Source organism: Pogona vitticeps, chromosome 4, assembly GCF_051106095.1.
Source record: "Pogona vitticeps strain Pit_001003342236 chromosome 4, PviZW2.1, whole genome shotgun sequence".
Taxonomy (NCBI): Eukaryota; Metazoa; Chordata; class Lepidosauria; order Squamata; family Agamidae; genus Pogona; species Pogona vitticeps.
In genome coordinates, this window is record NC_135786.1 from 21,720,524 (window position 1) to 21,741,302 (window position 20,779).

General features: G+C 43.7%; 1 protein-coding gene across 4 annotated transcripts in view; it reads right to left on the reverse strand.

Moving 5' to 3' along the window:
- Nucleotides 1-20,779, reverse strand: part of LOC144588982 (uncharacterized) — a 69,039-nt gene that overhangs the window by 30,208 nt on the left and 18,052 nt on the right. The window contains exons 2-3 of one of the 4 annotated variants that reach the window (XM_078392638.1): nucleotides 12,988-13,067; nucleotides 8,776-8,818 (exon numbers count right to left, since the gene is read on the reverse strand). In XM_078392638.1, the coding sequence (XP_078248764.1) occupies nucleotides 8,776-8,818; nucleotides 12,988-13,067 (123 nt within the window). Of the gene's footprint in view, nucleotides 1-612; nucleotides 4,115-4,295; nucleotides 4,405-8,775; nucleotides 8,819-12,987; nucleotides 13,068-20,779 lie in introns of those variants that run through there. The other 3 variants (XM_078392637.1, XR_013544779.1, XM_078392639.1) reach the window with 3 other exon arrangements.

A 20,779-nucleotide genomic window follows, 5' to 3' on the forward strand; every position in this document is an offset into this window, starting at 1 on the left:
ACTACACTGGCACTAAACACTGAAACAAGACTGGAGGCAATAGAAGATTGAAAGTCATGATGCCGACGATTAAGGCCCATTTCTCAAACTGTGTAGCAGTCAGGCATCAACTTAGCTCCCTCACCTGCCTCTTTCTCATTTGGGAAGTAAGGAGGGAAAGGGAAACAAAGTGGGTTAGAGAATCCCTGCTGTTGTCTCTGATCACTGATGGGCAGTAACAGAAATAATTCATTTTCCTGCTTAACTCTGAAAGGAAATGGCCCCAAGGAGGAAAATTCTGTGTATAAGATTGAGGATCACTGGCGGCAGATTAAGACCAGAGTCCTTGCATTTCTGAACTATATAGGTTTACCTCAAGGATGTACCCTTCAGAGGTTTTAGATTACCATCAGCTACCACAGCAGGCCATGCTGGTTTGAGGATGGTGGGTACTGTAGACAAAATGGCTGTAGGGAAAGACTGATTTCCACCAACTATTCTCCACAACATCTTGTAAGTCTTTATTTGCCATGGACTATAAATGCCAAAATCTGAGCCTTCCTTGCCCAAAGCCTGTGCTCTTCTGCTGAGCAATGGACTTTTCTTTGTATTTCCTACTTGTTCTTTTCATCATTTTGGTGTGTTGGCTTTCCTCCACAACCCACAGAACTTGCTTGACTTATTACAATTTTAATTTCTTTGTCACAGAATTTGATGTTTTGGAGTTTGTTCCATTTATAGTTCCAAGGCTAGCTAAAGAATACCAGGATAATAACAGCCCCTATTTATGTTGTCTCCATGTTGCCTCAGTTTCACTATTTGGTAAAGCCAATTCTAATAAAGTGTCCAGGAGGGATATTGTGAGAATTAGTTTTAATGCTGCATTCCTATTAGGAGAGAGAGATAAGCTGCTGTTCTTTTTATTTGTTTCTTCTTATTGCAAAATAAAAATCACGGCCAGAGGCACAGAGGTTCACAATGGGTCACTGGATAATCACGTAGCTAGAGTAACATTTAGCTTTTACATTGAACAGAAGAAGAACTTGAGGTTGGAAAAGAAGTGCCATGATAGAATAACATGAAAGTGTTAGTACATTCATTCTCTTAGTTCTTGATTCTCTAGATGTTTGACACCCACTCTGAGAATACCTGAACTATGGCCATGTTCACTCAGGCTTCTGAAAGTTGAAGACTCTAGTTTCCCATCTCAAAAGTATCGGAGACAGTATTCTTCATTATACCTGAGGGCAGTAGGCTAGCTTTGGCAGTACCTTGCCACTGCTTCCTAGCGTCTCTGCCTGAGGCTGCTCCCTCACTTTGCCTAATGATACAGATGGCTTTTATGATTGTTTATGTTTCTGCAGCTTTGTCACAAGTCCTGAAGTTCTTTGCCACATTTTATAGAGACCCCCTTCTTCTCCCTTTGGAAGCAACAATGTCATTTAAAAAACTCAGATAAGCAGTCACATACAGTAATTAGATCTTAAGTTTGATTTTTAGCTTATCAGAAGACACCAGGTAGACTAAGAGTTAATTTTCAATGCTTTCCCCCCCTGCTCATGAAGAATGGGGTTATTCTCTTGACAGCTTCCTAATGGAAATAAATGACTTTCATTTTTTTTTAAACCAGAACATCTGATCACATGAGGCTCTTGTCGTGTGGAGTTTTGAACTACATGGACTCAAACTCATCTTTCATGGGTTGGACAGAAGAGTATGCTTGAAGTCTGCAGAGAATCTGGTTGTGCTTGCTAGTGAGGGCCACCTGGAATTTCCTATTTTTCTTTTGCCAAACCTATTTTCTTTGCCTTGATCAGTGGTTCCTAACCTTGGGTAACCCAGATATTCTTGGACTGCAATGCCCAGAAACTACAGCCCAACACAGCTAGTGGTGAAGGCTTCTGGGAGTTACAGTCCAAGAGCACCTAAGTTACTCAAGGTTAGGAACCACAGGTCTAGACTGATATTCTTCAAGATCACTTTCTTTCCCTTTTGTCCTCTTTCTTCAATCATTTCAAGGACATTGTTGTCTAACAGTAGCTTCCAAAGATATCTTAGCATCAGATAGAATTTCTGTAATAAAGCTTTCTTTTCCTTTTCTCTGAATGGCCCCTGCTGCTCAACCTTTGTGCTTTTTGGATGGTAAGCTCAGAGGGGGGTCATGGAGCTGTATGTTTTCTAACAGCTCTAACTAGAATGATAGTATATTTAGAAATAAAAATGCCAAGAGGAAAATGAGATAAAAAGATACAGAAGCAGATTTAGCTTCAGGCTGAATGAACCAAAACCTTACTCAATTTGAACAAGGGGGTGATTATTCCGAAAACAAAAGGGAGACTAAGGTATTGAGCTCTTTTGTTTTTCGTGCCTAGAGAGTTTTAGGTATAAAATTAGTATAGAGGCTCCATGGTGTGTACATACAGAGCACAGTTAGAGGAGAAGGGGATGACAGAGGATGAGATAGTTGGACAGTGTCACTGAAACATGAATTTGACCAAACTCCAGGAGGCAGTGGAAGACAGGAGGGCCTCATGTGCTCTAGTCCATGGGGTCACAAAGAGTTGGACACGACTTAATGACTAAACAACAGAAGTTTCCTTGCTAGTTATTGATAACTGTTAATGTGTTTACTGGTAGAGGTGATGGTGCTTCCTTAATAGAACATTTTTCTTGCCAAGCTTTGTATTGGCCAGTGTGTAATTTATTCTGGAAAGATAAAGAAAGATAATTATTCAGACTTTTGCAAGTTCTGCAGTTTCTGCTCCTTGTGTAGTGGGTCAGTCTGTCTGTAGCCAGCCTTTTAAGGCAAAATTGAGATTTTAGAATCACTTAGTGTGATACATTTCAGAACAATAAGGAAAGTAGAACTCCTAGCAATATAGTTTCTCATCAGCAAATGTACAGTGCAATGCTTCTGTAAGTGAAGGATTGGCTGGCTGCACTCTGTTGCCCAGGGAATACCTGAATGTATTTGCAGTGCTTCCCCACTCTTCGGAGAGTCTCCTTCTGTGTAAAATGAGGCTACTTGGATACAGGACAAATTTTCTGAGACTGTGGAGAAATTTAATCAATGCAACACTTACATGCATGTACTGTATATGAAATAAGATCTAGCAAAGGGCCGAGATAACACCATTGAAGTAGTTTACTTCTGGTCAAAAATAGTCTATCTTAAAATTTAATTTGTTTTAACATTTACCTATATTTCATATACATGCATAATCAGCAATCTAAATGCTAATTTCAAGATGTTGTGTGAGCCCTGGTTCCACTACAATACTGTATACACTTCGCACATGCATAGCAATGAGGATGAATACGTCTGAAGCCAGCAAGCATAACAGAGAATAGAAAACTACAGCCAAAAGATCATTAGTGATTAATCAAATGTCATTAGTACATGTTAACCAGCCATTAAGAAAACTCATCTGAGAAATAGGAAATCCATAGGTTTCAAGCCAATCTTGCTTTAGCAGATCAAACACAAGCTTGCTGCCTATTCTGACTTGCAGAGAATCAATGTTTTTAACAATGACTAAAGTGTGTTTGGCAGAGTGATAACTTCCATCTATTTGAAAAATAAAACGTATGTCCAAATGAACTGCTGAAATGCACAGAAGTTACAAATTATCACTCAGCTGTAGAACTATAAAACGCCTAAATGCAATTCTGGACTCAGCCTCTTCCCTTCTTGGGAAAGAGGAGCTAATCCAATATGAAGCTTGGAAGGAAGGTTTAAAGTGTATGTTATAAAGGTAGTCCCAGTTGCCTCACAGACAGGTCAGCAGAAAGGAGTTTTATACAGAAACTGGAGCTGCTTGCAGGTGACTTGCGTACAGGTTTCCGAGTTTGAGAGGCAGAAGCCAATAATTCTGTTTTAAGCTGCTCTAGTGTATTGTAATGCCTGATTAATTCACTCTCTCAATGGCAAAACTCATAAAGAGTCTTTTAGGGCTTTCAATTCATTCTTGAAGTTGATTTCACAAAGCTGCTAGCACCATCCATTTGTATGCTCCCTGTTTTAAACATACACTTCATTCATCTATTTAGTTTTCTGGGAGTAGATAGAGCTGCTTGTGATATTTTCTGCTTTTAGGAGGCACAAAATCTAATGGGATGAGGCTGTTATTAGCTCCTATAAAACAACAAAGCAGAAAGAATTACCTAAAAACTTAGATAGCACTTCAAAATGACAACATACATGAAAAAAGGATGTAAAAAGCATTCATTAAATTTCTGCTTCTCATCAATGTAGGTGTTTGGAACACAATAAACACCCAAGATTCCTCACCTCGATAATGAAATTAAAGCAAGGACCTCCTTTGTCTCTCAAAAGTTTCCATACTTTGCACAAGATATCTTTGCATAGAATACCTGCGTACAAAATTAGTGTATTTTCTCTCTCAGAAGGAAAGCACATAGATGCTGCGAAGAGAGAATGATAAAATGTTTTTTTTTTTTTAAATCACAAGCAAGCCATCCAATGCCTCTAGTTCTTTAAAAAGTCCATGAAACAAAGCAGCAACCAGTGCAGTTTTATGCTATATATCAATGATATATATAATTCTTACCAATGCAAGAGCTCTAGGCAGTGGACCAGAAAATACCTACTTTTTTCACCAATAATGAGAAAGTTAATATTTTCTCCTCCTTGTACATGAGACCTTTTAATATTGTTAATGACATATAGGGCCTGACCAGACTGGCCACTTTGATGCGGGCTAGATCAGGGTACAAACGGTTAAGGCTGGAGGGAGCAGTGATGTGCCATTTGGTATGCACCTCTTGTCCATATAGCTTATTGACCTCCTGCTCATTCTGCTGTCAATGAAATACTTCCTGATTGTCTATGGACCCTATGGAGGGTTAAGTGAATGAAATTAATGTTTTATGTCTGCTAGATTGTTGCTGATGAAATGAATCACTTCAATTAAATTAAAAAAGTTTTTCTTTGTTTCTGTATTGCTGCTTGAGAACCTGTCCGCAGCCACAATTTTGATCAACAATACACCAAAAGGCAAAGAGAAAATAAGAATTTAGTCAAAGAGACTTATTACATCATTGATGAATCTAGCAGATGCAAAAAAATTTTCACTTCTCTTGATCCTCTACAGATGATCAAGGGAAGTGTTCAATTCCTAATATCCTGAAGTGGCTTGTCTAGGTTAGTTGACTCCCAATGACCATGCTCACTGGGATGAATTAAACTGGAAACCTCCAACCCACAGCAAAATAGTAGACCACACTGACAGGTTCAAAAAGGCACTGGTTGGCACAAATTGATCCACTCCAACAATTTCCACATGTGGACGCCGGAAAAGAGAGAGAGGACCGACCCAACCCATCAGTGCACCAAATGGAGGGACAAATGTCCATTTGGACAGGCTCATATTCTGATAAAATTGGTGGGGTGGGGGAGGGCTCAAATGTCAAATGGATACTTAGAACCTTTGTGCTAATTTGACATGGCATTAGAAAAAAGGTTTGCAGAACATTTGGGTAAGTTACTGTCTGCATACATTGGTTTATATTTGTTGAGGTGCTCTGGGTCCCTTGTTGGGAGAAATGCAGTATAATAAAACTAATAATAATAAAACTACTACTACTACTACTACTACTACTACTACTACTACTACTACTACTACTACTACTACAACAACAACAACAACAACAACAACAACAACAACAACAACAACAACAACAACAACAACAACAATAATAATAATAATAATAATAATAATAATAATAATAATAATAATAATAATAATAATAATAATAATAATAATAATAATATCTCCGTAAGTAGAAAGGCTATATATTCAGCTTTAATAATCTGAAAACCTGGACATACTACTAGGACAGCAAGTTCACTAGAACAGGGGATTAAATTTTTGAGAGCTCTGCAGTAACCTGGCACAGGTTTTTGAATCAGAACAGCAGAACAAGTAATCAGAGTAACAATGGCATAAACACATGGATGCCCTTCCAGCTAAATCTGGTGCAGAAACAAAGAAAACTTGGGGTAATGAGGAGAGATCTTGTATTTAAAAAGGGTGTGAGATGAGTTTAAGTTCTGCTACTGAAAACAAACCCCTTGGCTCAAACTGTCCCTTGTTCTTTAAATCTAAATGTATTACTCTGGTTGACGGATTTTCAGTTTTTAATAAACAGAGCTCAGAAACATTAGCTAGTCTTCACACATTAATGTCAAACCATCAAATGAGATTTGTTTATTAACATTAATATTCTTTGAAAATGCCTAACTTTATTTGCTGATCAGTTTGTTAACTGATTTGTTAAATCATTAAAAAAACTGTAAAAGAATATTTAAAATGACTAGAAATGGCTAATAATCCATTAAAGCAACAAGATATGTTAGCCACTACTCAAAAATAAGACTGGTGACATTGAATAATTGATATAATGACTTTTTAAATTGTGATTTGAAAGTTAACGAATTAGAGACAACAAATTATTTGTAATGAGTTTTTCCATGCCCTGAAAGCAAAGCAGATCTGACAAAACTGAAGGCTAGAGACTTCTCATGATGAAAGGTTTATCTTCTGGAGACCTAGCAAAATGGACTTGAACCCTTGGGAATGGCCATTCTGGCAACGCACAATGGAACATTTGACCTGGGCTTTGACAGAAGTTAGATGGTGAGACAAAACAGGCACAGTTGTATTCTGGTGATAGGCACCTCAAAATATGTAGTGTAAAGTTACTTACATAAGATGCAAATGTTCATTTACAGAGCATGAATGTATATAAACATGCATTGGTACCTGCATATTAAGATTATGTCCATTGATGACAACCCATTCTGATCTCTAATAATACTTATCAACTTTTTGTGCAGACTTTCTGCGATTTTGTACTGGGGATTTTTCATTGGGTAGCAATCCCATGGTATAGACATACAGGACTTTTTTTAAGGGCAGATAAATGTGCGGAATTTGAGGACAGAGCTGGTGAGTGTGGGAAATGGCCTCAGAGAGAGAAGAAAGAAGCCTAGGAGTTCCGATCTGTATGTAGGTCTGGAAAAGTCAAGAAGGGACTTTAGCTATCCATCTCTCTGTTGCCTCCTACCCTTGCAGATTACTTGTTGCATGTGGTGATACTCTATCCAAATACTCCTGACCCCAGTTCACATCCCTGTCCAGAGGGAAAAGAAAATATAAGCACATGTCGCTGTTCCCTTTCCTTGCTTTGAGAAGGGTGGCAGTGGCAGTGTAGGCCTTGTTGGCAGGCCATCATGCATCTCCCCAAGACCAAAGGACTTTCCAACTTCCAGTGCCCTAGTCAATCTGGGTCAGACAATGATTACATATAACTATTTCGGGGAAGTGGAAAGCCTAGTTAATGGAGAACCTGTGGGAGACAGGAAAAGCCTGGGAGAAGGAGGACAACTCCCAGAGGGAGATGAGTTTTAAGAGCAAGGAGAAAGATGTAAGGGGGTGGGGAAGAGATGGCGGGAAATATGTAGAAAGAGGAAGAAAAAGAGGAAGTAGAAAAGTGGGGTAATGCTTTAGAGGAACATAAGGAAGGGGATTGTCTAGGTGAAGTACTGGGGATTGTAGAACCCCAAGGAGAATGGGAGCATGTGTAAATGGGAGACTCTTGGACTAGGGAGATCATGTCTCTTAGGGTACCGAAGGAACAGGCCAAGATGCAACACAAGTCCCCAAACTCATCTAACATCCTCTTTTTGGGTAGAGAAGGAGAGAAGAGAGTGAAGGTGCTGGGTTCAAGAACGAAGTGCCCCCAAATAACTTAGTCCAGCTGAAGCAGCTTGGCCCACTGCACAGGAAGCTCCCCAATGCCTTGACTTGGGGAAAGGAAGGCAGGAGGAGTTGCCCACTTGCACCCAGCGGGTCTCTACAAGCCATCCTTGTCGTGGCGCTCTTTGACTGAGGTATATAATACTCTTCCTTCAAGTCAGCTGTAATCAGAAGCTTCACTGGTGAGCTCAAAAGGGGGTGAAAGGGTCCCAGAATGGGTTGGTGGTTGTGAGGAGTACTGGTTCATGATTGGGGAGAGTTAAGTGACATTTTGAAGCGTTCACATGTTGTTCTGGTTACCAAGTTACATGGCAGTTCAATAAAAATGATTGTTGTTCTAAAAAAGTATCTCATTCTGTGGAACAAGATATGGAAGAAGTAGATCTTATGGGTCCAGATGCAGCCAGAGAGAATCACACTTGCTCCTTTCATATCAATCTTGCGTAGGGCAAGGGATCAGACAGTGACAGCAAGGAGAAAGAGCAACAGGGAGAGGGATGTTTGAGATTTGACAGGGGCCCCATACTAGGGTTGTGCCCCGTCTGCTTGTCCAGATAATGCCAATTTCTGCCATTGGCTCAGCTCATTATCATAAATAAAAGGTTGTTACATTCCTTTGAAAAGCTGGTTCTGTGGAACAGCTGAGCAATCTGCAAGTTTTGAGTCGCCTGCCTTTTCTTTTTTACATATGGAATAAGGGGTGACTCAAGTGAGCCTATTTGATTGAAAGCAGTACTGTGTTTTTTGATCAGTTCCATGCCTGTGATCACTGGAACGGATTCAAAACGAGCCTTCCTCTTTCAATTTGCCAGTATTGTGAACTGGCTTAATAAGCAAGCCACTTTAGGATATTGGCAAATTAATCCCTTCTCCTGCTCAGCAGAAGGCAGGGGAAGTGGCAAAAATATTTTGACTGTATATAGACTATCACTGATGTTCTACATGAGTTATATAAAAAAAATTAAAATGTATTTTCTTTGCCTTGCCTTAAGAGGCCAGTGAAGAAACCACTTACTGTACAATTGAAGCCACGGCAGTGGATATGTTCAAGGCCGCTCCTGGGATTAACAATATATTAATGAAAAATAAAACAATGACAAGCATGTCTTTCAAACCGATAACTGCATTGTTAGCTTCCTTTTTAAAAATGCAATGCTACTTAATGCACCCTTATGTTTTATAATGTTTCATAATGACCTTGTACATGTAGTACATTTTTTGTAAACACTGCTAATTCCTCCTCCACCACCACCATTCTCAGAGAAATTAAATATTCTTTCTGAAAAATCACATAAACCTAACAGTATGTTTCAATTATAGAATGCACAGGTCTGTCCTTTTGAAATCTTCTCTCTCCCCCACCCCCCCCCTTCTCTCTGTGTGTATCTGTATCTGCTTTATTGCAGTTGTGTGCTGTCAGGTCGATTCCAACTTATGGCAACTTTAGTTGGGTTTTCAACATCTGTGAGGTACTTAAGCAATGGTTTTTTTCAGTGCCACCTTCCAGTGAGTTTCCATGAAAAAGCAGTGATTTGAATACAGGTCTCATGAGTTCTAGTCAAGCAGTCTGTCCACTACACCACACTGGCTCTTTGTCTGCTATGCTACTGCATATTATATTCCAAATGTGTGTATGGACATCACTAATTCAAATGCTTGTCAGTTCAGCACTATTTCACTTGATTAACCTTTAAACAAAAAAAGATCAAGGGATCTGAATACCTAGTTACAGGAAATTCAATTGCTTAATCAGTTGGTGAGGGGAATGGGAAAGCCGTAGATGGGGGTCTCCTGTATGCTGTTTCTTCTTTGAATCAGTTGCAAGACTACACAGATAAGCAGCCTGTATGTGCCTCACAGATTGAGCAACCAACCAAAGGGAAATAGGCAATCACAACAAACTAAAAGTAAAATGGAAAGCAGATACTAAGCCTCAAAAACGAGGTCATATTTAAAGCAGGATTGGTCAGACTTCAGACTTGGTGTACGTACTTTTATTTTTATAGTAATTCTAGATTCAGCCAGAAGAGCTTAATGCAAAAGGCAGACACTTAGTTTGAAGCCTGGGAAATCGGCTTGAGCATCTGAAGTGAATAAAACTCACAGTCTTTCAACAAATAAATCTTTTCTTCATTACTCCAAGTTGCCTGCCTCCCTTGACCCTTGCCCATCCTGGCTAATCAAAGCAGCCAGGCCGATAACAACAGAATGGGCCACAGCAATAATAAATGGGTCTTTCCTTGAGGGCAGGTTCCCACTTGCCCTCAAGGAGACACTCATTAGGACAATTCAGAAAGAAACTTAATATGGCGGTGGATGAAATTGGCAATTATAGGCCCGTTGCCAATGTTTCTTTCATGAGCAAAGTGGTCGAGAGGGTGGTGGCTGACCAGCTTCAGGTTCACTTGGATGAAACAGATGCCCTGGATCCTTTTCAGTCAGGCTTCAGGCCACGCCATGGTACAGAGCCAGCATTGGTCGCCCTGTATGATGACCTGTTGAGGGAGGCTGATAGGGGTAAAACATCTCTGTTGGTCCTCCTCGACATCTCGGCGGCCTTCGATACTGTCGACCACGGTATCCTCCTGGGGATGCTCTCTGAGTTGGGAACTGATGCCTTGGCATTTGCCTGGCTCCGTTCCTTCTTGGAGGACCGCGCCCAGAGAGTACAGCTTGGGGAGAATGTCTCAGCCCCGTGGAGTCTCAATCGCGGGGTTCCACAGGGGTCGACTATCTGCCCAATGCTATTTAACATATAGATGGTGCCGCTGGGTGGGGTCATTGGGGGTGTGGGGCATCGTGTCATCAATATGCTGATGACACCCAGCTCTACATCTCCTTTTCACCAACTGCAGGTGATGCCGTCCTGTCCCTCCAGCAATGGATGCAGGAAAATGGGCTGAGGCTGAACCCAGATAAGATGAAAGTTCTGAGGGTGGGTGCCCCCATAGTTGGCGACTTGGGTGACTCCCTCTCTTTTGGGGGTGTGACCCTAGCCGTGAAGAGTGGGGTTCACAGCTTGGGGATACATCTGGACCAGGCGTTGACTATGGAAACGCAGGTGGCGTCAGTAGTCCGCACTGCCTTTTTCCATCTCTGGCGGATAGCCTGGCTGAGACCCTATCTCGACATGGGGGCGCTCACTGCCTTGGTGCATGCGCTTGTAATCTCAAGATTAGACCACTGTAACGCGCACTATGTGGGGCTGCCTTTGAGGCTGATGTGGAAACTTCAGGTGGTGCAGAATGCGGCGGCCAGACTCCTTAGTGGAGCGAGAAAATACCAGCATATTTCTCCTATTCTGGCCGCACTGCATTGGCTGCCCATTCGGTTCCGCATCAACTTCAAAGTTTTAATGCTTACTTATAAGGCCCTAAATGGTTTAAGACCTCGATATTTGGCGGAACGTCTACTCCCACCAAGGTCTACCCGGATCACCCGTGCGAGTCAGGAGGTGAGACTGAGGGGCCTGACGCCGAGAGAGACCCGGAAGGAAAAGACATGAAATCGGGCCTTCTCAGCGGTGGCTCCTCGCCTCTGGAACAACCTGCCTCCGGATATTCGCGCGGCCCCTACGCTGGGTATCTTTAAAAGCCAATTAAAAACATGGATGTTTATTCAGGCCTTCCTTCCAGTCAATACTTGATTCTTTCTTTTTATTCTTTATTTATTTGTTCCTTACTCTATTTTTCTGGTATGTAATTGTTATTCGAAGATTCATATAATATTTCTGTGTTATTTTATTAGTTGTCTATGTTATATTGAAAGCTGCCTAGAGTGGTCGTATAGACCAGATGGGCGGGGTACAAATCAAATCAAATCAAATCAAATAAGTCAATCCATCCGTCCGTCCGTCCGTCCGTCCGTCCGTCCGTCCGTACGTACGTACATACATACATACATACATAGCTTCATTTCACCAGTGTAGGAAGGATGTCATAAAATGTATTGACACTATCAATTTGATATTGTTTCAGGCTCCATCCTATGGAATCCTGAGATTTGTCATGGAACCGTACTTAGAATTCACTGCTAGCATGTCAGAGTCCAGAGTCGCTACAGGTCTTTGGCATGGACTTCTAAGTGCTTCACCAAGTGACAGATCCCAGGATTCTGTAGGGTGGAGTCATGGAGATTACATCTGTATAGCGGATACATCCATTCGCCCAATCCTCTTGTGTAGCTACGAAAATGGCATTATTTTTACAGACAAAGTTCTCCAAGGTATTCAACTGCCGTAGACATTATCAGTTGCACACTGAGTCACACATCTCAGTATGCAGCTGCTAATGTCCACAGTAATTTCTTAATTTGGGGTAGTTTGATTCCAAAAGTTGCAGCATATGTAAGCAGGTAAGAGCTTTTGACCATCCTGTTGCTGCCTTTGTTAAACAACTGGAAGTGATCAATTTACTGTAAATCATCCAAAGACTTACCAGTAATTCTAGACATATTTTCTATTAATCCTCCATTTAAAGGAACAATTCACTCAACCACAGTAGCAATGTATTTTATATAGGATCCTATATTTTCATATTTTTATCAATGGACATTACTTGTGTATCATAATTGTATAGAAATGTAAAACATTGTTCTATTTATATGTTTCATATCATTTATACATTACATTTCAATTGTTTATCTGTATCCTTTCCCCCATTACATTCTCTATATTTTTCAGCATAATAAAGCTTAATATGATTATGGTAAACCACTTGCACAAAAGCCTTTTATATATACAGGTGGATTGCCTAGGTAATGTCATTCAAGGCAAGTGCAAATATAAGGCCCTGGAATACTAAGGAGAAGAAACTCAAGGAGAAGAAATAAGAAGTGATAGGTTTCAATACAGCTGATATTGCTAACAAACTATAAAACATCTAGGGATAGTCTTGTTATCTTATATTGTAAAAAGTCCTCAACAATAACCATCAAGGCCTAGATCTGTTTGCTAGTCCCAACCAGAATATTGAGCCACTTGCTGGATGGTACATCAACATTTTTGCAAATCCCATTGATTCAATAAGTTTCTTCTAGTCAAGATTGGCAATCGAATTTAGTTCAAGATCTTCTTTATGATTACAATTTTGGATCCTAACTCTGGGGAAAAGGATGGATGTAAATAAAATGAAGTAAATAAGATGAAAAGAAAGATTTGATATAGGAGTTAAACTGTTTATTGCCTGGGTAAGAAAGGATTGTATAATAAAAATGAGTATTTCCATACCTTCGCTTTCTGATATGCATGGGGCTCCACAGTGTTCCAACGGTGCCTGTGAGAAAAAGTGGATCCAGTGGACGTTTTGCCTTATGGAAGGAGGAGAAGAAGAGATTTAAAAAATATTAATTTTTGTTCCGAGCTTCTGCACACTTACAGTCATACTCGCCTACAGAACAATCTACTTTAGGAGGTTAAGGAGTGTGTGGGAGATGACAGTGTGGGAAGAGACATGGGGGGATTGGTGGAGGTCTCACTGAAACCTCTTGGGTGGGGAGGCTAAGCAAGAGGTTCCACCGAATCCAAGCTCCTCCTGGAAACACACCCATTGTTCACACCCCAGTATCTCTTTTAAATTATTGGGTTGGGGACAGACTTGTTTGATGACACTTACCTGCAGAAGGAAGCAAGGACAAATCTCATTGTTACACATTGCACAGAAAAACGGACACAATATAGAAACAACTCTATGAAATCCCGGATAGCTCCATGATTTAGGCATCTGGGTGTGGAACCAGAGCCTGCGAGTTTGATTCCCCAGTGTACAGGGGCTGGACCCAATGATCCATAGCATCCCTTCCAGATCTGCAGTTCTAAGATGATGATGATAGTTATGTGTATGTGTGTTATTCTGAATAGCCATATTCTAGCACTTATGTTTCTGAGTTATATAAACCCAAAAGAGTGGTAACAACCTTATCCCTGACCCTTCTTTGTGCATTTATGTCACCCTCTGTGTTTGGACTTTGTGAGGTTACCATTGAGATATAGGGGGTGTTGTAAATGCACAAGCAGAGTGTGAGGTACTGTATTCCAAATGCATTTTAGGATTTCATGGCCACATCAAATCCCTCCAACTCAACTCGCAAATGGAGCAAAACTACCGACAATCAGACAATGTCATTTCTGCTTCTTTGCAACATGCCGATGGGAGACATTTCATCCCAGTATGAATAAATGGGATGGAATAATATGAGCTGGAATAAAAGTACTTCACTGGCAAAATGGAGTTGAATGGTGTATGGCTAAGTGTATTATTAAGTTACCTGTGTTTGTATCTGAATAGGAACAGGGAAATTATTTCACTAGAGCCGACCTTGGTCTCATATCACCACTACTTGATAGAACACTGAAATAAAAAGTTGAACCATCTACACAGGAGCTTGGGAAAAGTGGCCCTCCCTCCATTAAATACAAGTCCTCAGATCCTCCAGCCAACATGGCTGTGAGGATTCTAGGAATTATAGTTCAAACCAGTAACTTTTCTCTACTCTGTTCTGATTTTTTTTTAAAAAAACCACATTCTATGCTTAATTGCATTTTAAATATTTAATTTATGTGCACTTTCTCCCTCCTTCCCCAATTATTTTGTAAGCCACCTTGGGTTTGGAGTTCAAGTGAAATATAGGATGCTGCTGCTGGTGCTACTACTACTACTACTACTACTACTACAGAGCTGGAAGGGATCCTATGGATCATCAAGTCCAGCCCCTCTCACAGAGGTGCTGAGGGGAATTGAACTCCCAACCTCTGGCTCTGTGGCCAGATGTCTAAACCAATGAGCTATCCAGAAGTGTGAAATGGAACGAAATGAACAAGGTGAGCTCTAATATGCTACATCACCAAAATAATTAGTTGAAATCTACTTATGCACAACTCTTGTGGTTTGAGGTGACATATGTTTATAGTTATACTGTCTAGATCAGGGGTCCCCAACCTTGGACCTCCAGATATTCTTGAAGGGCAGTTCCAAAAGCTCTAGTCATGCTGCCTGAACAACAGATGGCAAAATTTGGAGGTGGGTAGCAGTGGTGAATGGGATGCAGGGGCAGCTGCATTTCTTCAAAGTTTAGGGATGGCCATTGGTGGACTCTAGAACTCTGGAAGTGGTTCATCTCTGACCTAGACCTTCCGTTCCTGTCAATATCACAACCACAATTGCATTCCTTCTGATTATAGCAGTCCTTGACTTGCTTCTGGTTCGTGTACAGTACTTATAACCAGACCCAGGAAACATGTCGTTCACTATTGATGATTATTCCCACCACTCCTGGCCATTGGCTTTGCTGATGGGATGATGTAAATTGGAGTTTGGCAGAGGCTATCCTGCCCTGCTCTATATTCTGCTTCCTAATGGAATGCTATTCATCTGGCTCATAAAGTTTCCCATTTCCATTGGACGGGTGCCCCACTTTCCTCCAAGCAGCCTCCATGCCCATCCTTGCTTCCTTAGATGACCCTCAACCAGAGATCTTCCATTATGGCCACCCCTTTCTGCTCTTCCTGAGCCACTAGCGCATCTGAAGTAAGGGGTGCTAGGAATGAAAAGTTTCACTTAAACCTCACTGCTTTGTGCTACATTATTGTTTAAATCAGACCCTAGGATAATCTGCAAGGGTAGTTTCTGAAGCTAGATTCTACCTGAACTCCCAGACATATTCAGTGAGTTATTATCAGATTTCCAAGGAAATCTTTTATACAGAATGAATTGTCTATAAGAAGCTGCCTTATGCAGAGGCAGATCAGTAATCCTTATAACCCCAGCACTGTTAGCAGCTCTCCTGGGATCTTATCCATAATTTCTTTGTCACTTACTTAGATAGATGTGCTATTGTTATCTCCCCACAACTCCAGCCAACCTAAATGCAAATTTCTGTACAGAGGCAGTGCCTAACCTCTAAAGAAATAATAAAGGAATAAACATCAATATTAAGGAAATGTTAAGGAAAATTACAGGCACGGCAATTCTTCCTTGTTTGGAACAGTTTTAGACTGCAAAGTTATGGACAGGGTCTTTTCTTTCATGTATGCAATCCACATGCTGCCTACTTGTCCAGAGATTTTATAAATCATGATGACAATTCATGTTTACACAGAGCTTGGAAAAATTACTTTCTTGGACTAAAGGTAAAGGTAAAGGTTCCCCTTGACAATTTTTGTCCAGTCGTGTTTGACTCTAGGGGGCGGTGCTCATCCCCGTTTCCAAGCCATAGAGCCAGCATTTTGTCCAAAGACAATCTTCCGTGGTCACATGGCCAGTGCGACTTAGACACAGAACGCTGTTACCTTCCCACCGAAGTGGTCCCTATTTATCTACTTGCATTTACATGCTTTTGAACCGCTAGGTTGGCGGGAACTGGGACAAGCGACGGGAGCTCATTCCGTTGCGTGGATTCGATCTTACGACTGCTTGGTCTTCTGACCCTGCAGCACAGGCTTCTGCGGTTTAGCCCGTTGGACTACAACTCCCCAAATCCCCAGCCAACATGGCCAGAGATCATGCTTTTCTGAGTTCTATCTCTACAATATTTGCTTCTGACTGGCTTTTATTGTCTACAGCAGCCATTCTCAACCTTTTCTTTGGCCATGGTCAGTTCTGATGTGCACCAGTGGTGGTTAATTTTGAAGTACAATGAACCCTCTACTTATGGAATTGATCAGTATTGGAACAGTGGCTGCCGGTCGAAAAGTCTGTAGGTCGAGTCTCCATTGACCTACAATGCATTGAAAACCGATTAATCCGTAACCGGGCGTTTTTGTTCGGTTTTTGTTCCATTTTGTTTTTTTCTGGTCTGTAGGTCGATTCTCTGGCTGCATGTCGAACCTAAATTTTGCAGCCAGAGAAGTCTGTAACTCGAAAAGTCTGTAAGTCGAGCCGTCTGTAAGTCGAGGGGCTACTGTACAGATGCTTATTACAACTTGTCCCCATTGCCATACCTCCCCAAAGAGAGTACAAAAATACAAACCAGTGTATTAACCCTCATTTTCATGTCAATGGGGAGCAGGTCTTCTGTAAAGCTAATGGGTCTTAATTAGCTGTTCCAGGTGAAAGCACTCCATAATACTTTGCATTACAAAAGGGCCAGTTTACAACAGTATACTATTCTATCTCCCTCATACACACATTCCTGCTAGTTTCTGTGATTAAGGAACAGGGAATAGGAGGTAGATTACAAGAATCTTCCTGCTAATCAAAAAATCCCAGAGCCCTGGTCCTCATAGCCTTTGCTTGATTATACCACAGGTAGATAAACAATGTTCCACATGTCAGTCACCATGGTAAAGAACCCCGCCTCCAGGTAAAATGTTTCATCAAGACAGGTATAACATTTTACACATTGAGCAGTGCTCGAAAAATATGGCGTTCTTGAATAACAAGCTCAGTCTTGAGAGAAGTATGCTGACTATGGCCAAAAAATAAGAAAAACATGAACCGGACCGGGAGCTCATACCGAGGGCTCTCCCTTGGTGGCCGCTGGAGCAAAACCGTGGCCGCGCCGCGCCGCGCCGCCGGACCGGGAGCTCATATTGAGGGCTCTCCCTTGGTGGCTGCTGGAGCGAAACCGCGGCCGCGTCGCGCCGCGCTGCCGGACCGGGAGCCCATAGCGAGGGCCGGAGTAGGAGTAGAGCTTGGGAGAGGTTTCTCCGGTTTCCCCGCTGGGCTCGGAGGTCCGGGAGCGCTTCCCGTGACTATCTGGAGGGGTGTGCTCGCTGGTCGGCTTCAAGGAAAGAGGGCGAACGCGCCAGTGCTGGTCCCGCCCCGGAGAGCGAGCCCTGACGAGCTGGAGTGGAAGAGCCCGAAAAGACCTGGGCTCCTGGCTGTGGTCGCGGAGTGTTGCGGCAGAAAGAGAACGGAGCCGAGCGGGGGTTGAGCTCAGGACGGAGTCGCAGCGCGGAGGCTCCTGGAGGTGCGGAGGTTTCCTTGAGGCGCGGAGGTTCCCGGAGGCGTGGAGGTCCCAGACGGGTGGATCGAGAGTGAAGATCGGACCCAGCCAGGACCGGGAATCCATAGCGCCAGGGCAGGAGTTGGAGGGAACCACGAGGTTGGTGTACCGGAACATCAGGGCACCGGCGCCATGTTGGAGCTTTTCCCCCCTGCTTCCCTTCCTGTTTCTTGCCGGGTTCCACCATACAAGGACACCTTTTTAACCGACCCTCAAGGGGCGAGAACAGAGACAGAACTACCATCTTGGCTATCAGTGCCTTTGTTTCTGCTCATGAACATCAGCGCGAACCCTGAGCCAGTAATTAAGACTTATTACACCTTATATGAAAACTGCAAACTAACGTTGCCCTCAACATCTTTAAGGACTAGGCTGCACAGTGGAGGAGAAAGACAGACCTGGGATACATGTGGGGGATAGTTTTTATACTCTTATATGTTTTTTTTTTTTTTAGTTATTATTACACTGTATAGGCTTATGTATGTATATCTTCTTATTTGTTGCACTGCATATGATTATGTTTTTTTACTATTAATTGATTTGTTATATTGAGTTATACTTTTTCCCTCCTTCCTTTTTATTCCCCCCCCCCTTTTTTTTTTTCCCCCTTGATGATGGATTGGAGGGCCTGCCCTCCCAGCGAGGGGTCCCAAAACATCTCAGTAGTCACGGGTAGGGGGAGATATGGCATTGGCCCCGTCCCTGCTCGTGTAAGAAGAACGATGGGCAGATGCCTAAAACCTGTACATTGTTCTGAGACGGGGTCCAACCCCCAGTATCGAGGTAGCCAGTCCAGTCGGCCATCCACTCTGCGCCTGGTGTTGTTGAATGCCAGGTCTGTATCCAACAAGGCCCAATTAATTTACGATCTTATTTTGGAGCAGGATGCAGACCTGGCATGCATAACCGAAACCTGGATTGGCGGAGAGGGGGGTCCCCCCCTAGCATTCATCTGTCCGCCCGGTTATGCCGTCCAACACCAGGGTAGACTGGAAGGTCGGGGGGGGGGAGTAGCCATTGTTTATAAATCCAGCTTAGAGGTTGCTAGGCGCTCCACAGTGGTAAAACCGGGTCTAGAGGCTCTTCACGTGTCGATTGGGGCCAGGGATGGTATTGGGATTTTGCTGGGTTACCGTGCTCCCCGCGACCCAGCCACTTCCCTACCGGAGCTGGTGGACTTTGTCTCCGCGGCACTGCTGGGTTCCCCGAACCTATTGGTTCTGGGGGATTTCAACGTGCATGCGGGGGCAGAGGTTTCTGGGCCAGCTCTTGAGTTCTTGGAGACCATGGCCTTCTTGAACATGTCCCAACATGTTAACGGCCCCACCCACGTGGGTGGCCACACACTTGACCTGGTTTTTTCCACAAATGGGAGCGAGAGTGGTCCGATGGTGACTGACCTTGAGTCGGTCCCCTTGTCATGGTCGGATCACCACCTAATAAAATGCATCCTCAACATGGCTCTTCCCCCCTGCAGGGAGCAGGGACCTATTGTCATGGTCCGCCCTCGAAGGCTACTGGATCCGGTTGGATTCCAGGAGGCCATGAGAGGTGCCACGACTGACCTGGCTGGCGCTCCTGTCGACGCTCTGGTTGATGGCTGGTTCTCAGCCGCGGCTAGGGCTGCAGACACGATCGCTCCTAAACGCCCTCTCCGCCGCAGAGATCGTCCGGCACCTTGGTTTAACCAGGAGCTCCGGGCATTGAAGCGGGTCAGGAGACGGCTAGAGCGCAAATGGAGAAAGGACCCGACGGATTGGAATTGGATAGCTGTTAAGGTCGCTACTAACCTTTACCTGGCTAAGGTAAAGGCTGCCAGTCGAACATACTTCGCTAACCGGATAAGCGAAGCCTCCAACCAGCAGGCGGAGTTATTCCGTATAGTACGCGACCTATCCGGAGTTGGTCTGAGCGACGGGCCTCCCTTTAGTTTTTCGCCAGACCAATTTGCAGCATTTTTTAAATCAAAAGTGGAGGCCATCCGCCGGGACCTCTCTCCCTTTTTGAACACAGTGAGTCGAGCAGAGATGTCCAGCGCTCCGTCTTGCCCGGTGATTCTTGATACCTTTCAGCCTGTTACGCCTGACACTGTGGCCAGGGTGCTTGATCGCTGCCGTGCCACCACCTCCTCCTTGGACCCTTGCCCGGCCTGGCTAATCAAATCAGCCAGGCCTTTAACAACGGAATGGGCCACGGTTATAATTAATGGGTCTTTCCTTGAGGGCAGATTTCCATCTGCCCTGAAGGATACACTCATTAGGCCCATCAGGAAGAAACCTAGTTTGGCGGCGGACGAAATTGGCAATTACAGGCCCGTCGCCAATGTTTCTTTCCTAAGCAAAGTGGTGGAGAGGGTGGTGGCCGATCAGCTGCAGGCACTCCTGGATGAAACAGATGCCCTGGATCCATTCCAGTCGGGCTTCAGGCCGCGCCACGGTACGGAGACGGCATTGGTCGCCCTGTGTGATGACCTATTGAGGGAGGCCGACAGGGGCAAAGTGTCTCTGTTGGTCCTCCTTGATATCTCAGCGGCCTTCGATACCATTGACCACGGTATCCTCCTGGGGAGGCTCTCCGAGTTGGGAATAGGCGGCCTGGCATTGTCCTGGCTCCGTTCCTTCTTGGAGGACCGTCCTCAGAGAGTTCAGCTTGGGGAGAGTGTCTCGGCCCCGTGGATCCTCAATTGTGGGGTTCCGCAGGGGTCGATTATCTCCCCAATGCTGTTTAACATCTATATGAGGCCGCTGGGCGAGGTCATCAGGGGGTGTGGAGCCAAGTGTCACCAATATGCTGATGACACCCAGCTCTATATCTCCTTTTTGCCAACCACAGGAGATGCCGTTCCGTCCCTTCAGCGCTGCCTGGAGACTGTACTGCAATGGATGCAGGAGAACGGGCTCAGGCTGAACCCGGACAAGACGGAGGTGCTGAGGGTGGGCGCCCCCGCAGCTCGGGATTTGGGAAACCCCCTCTCTTTTGGGGGGGTGACCCTGCCCGTCAGGGATGTGGTCCGCAGCTTGGGGATCCACCTGGACCCGGCGCTCACTATGGAGTCCCAAGTGGCGTCGGTGGTCCGT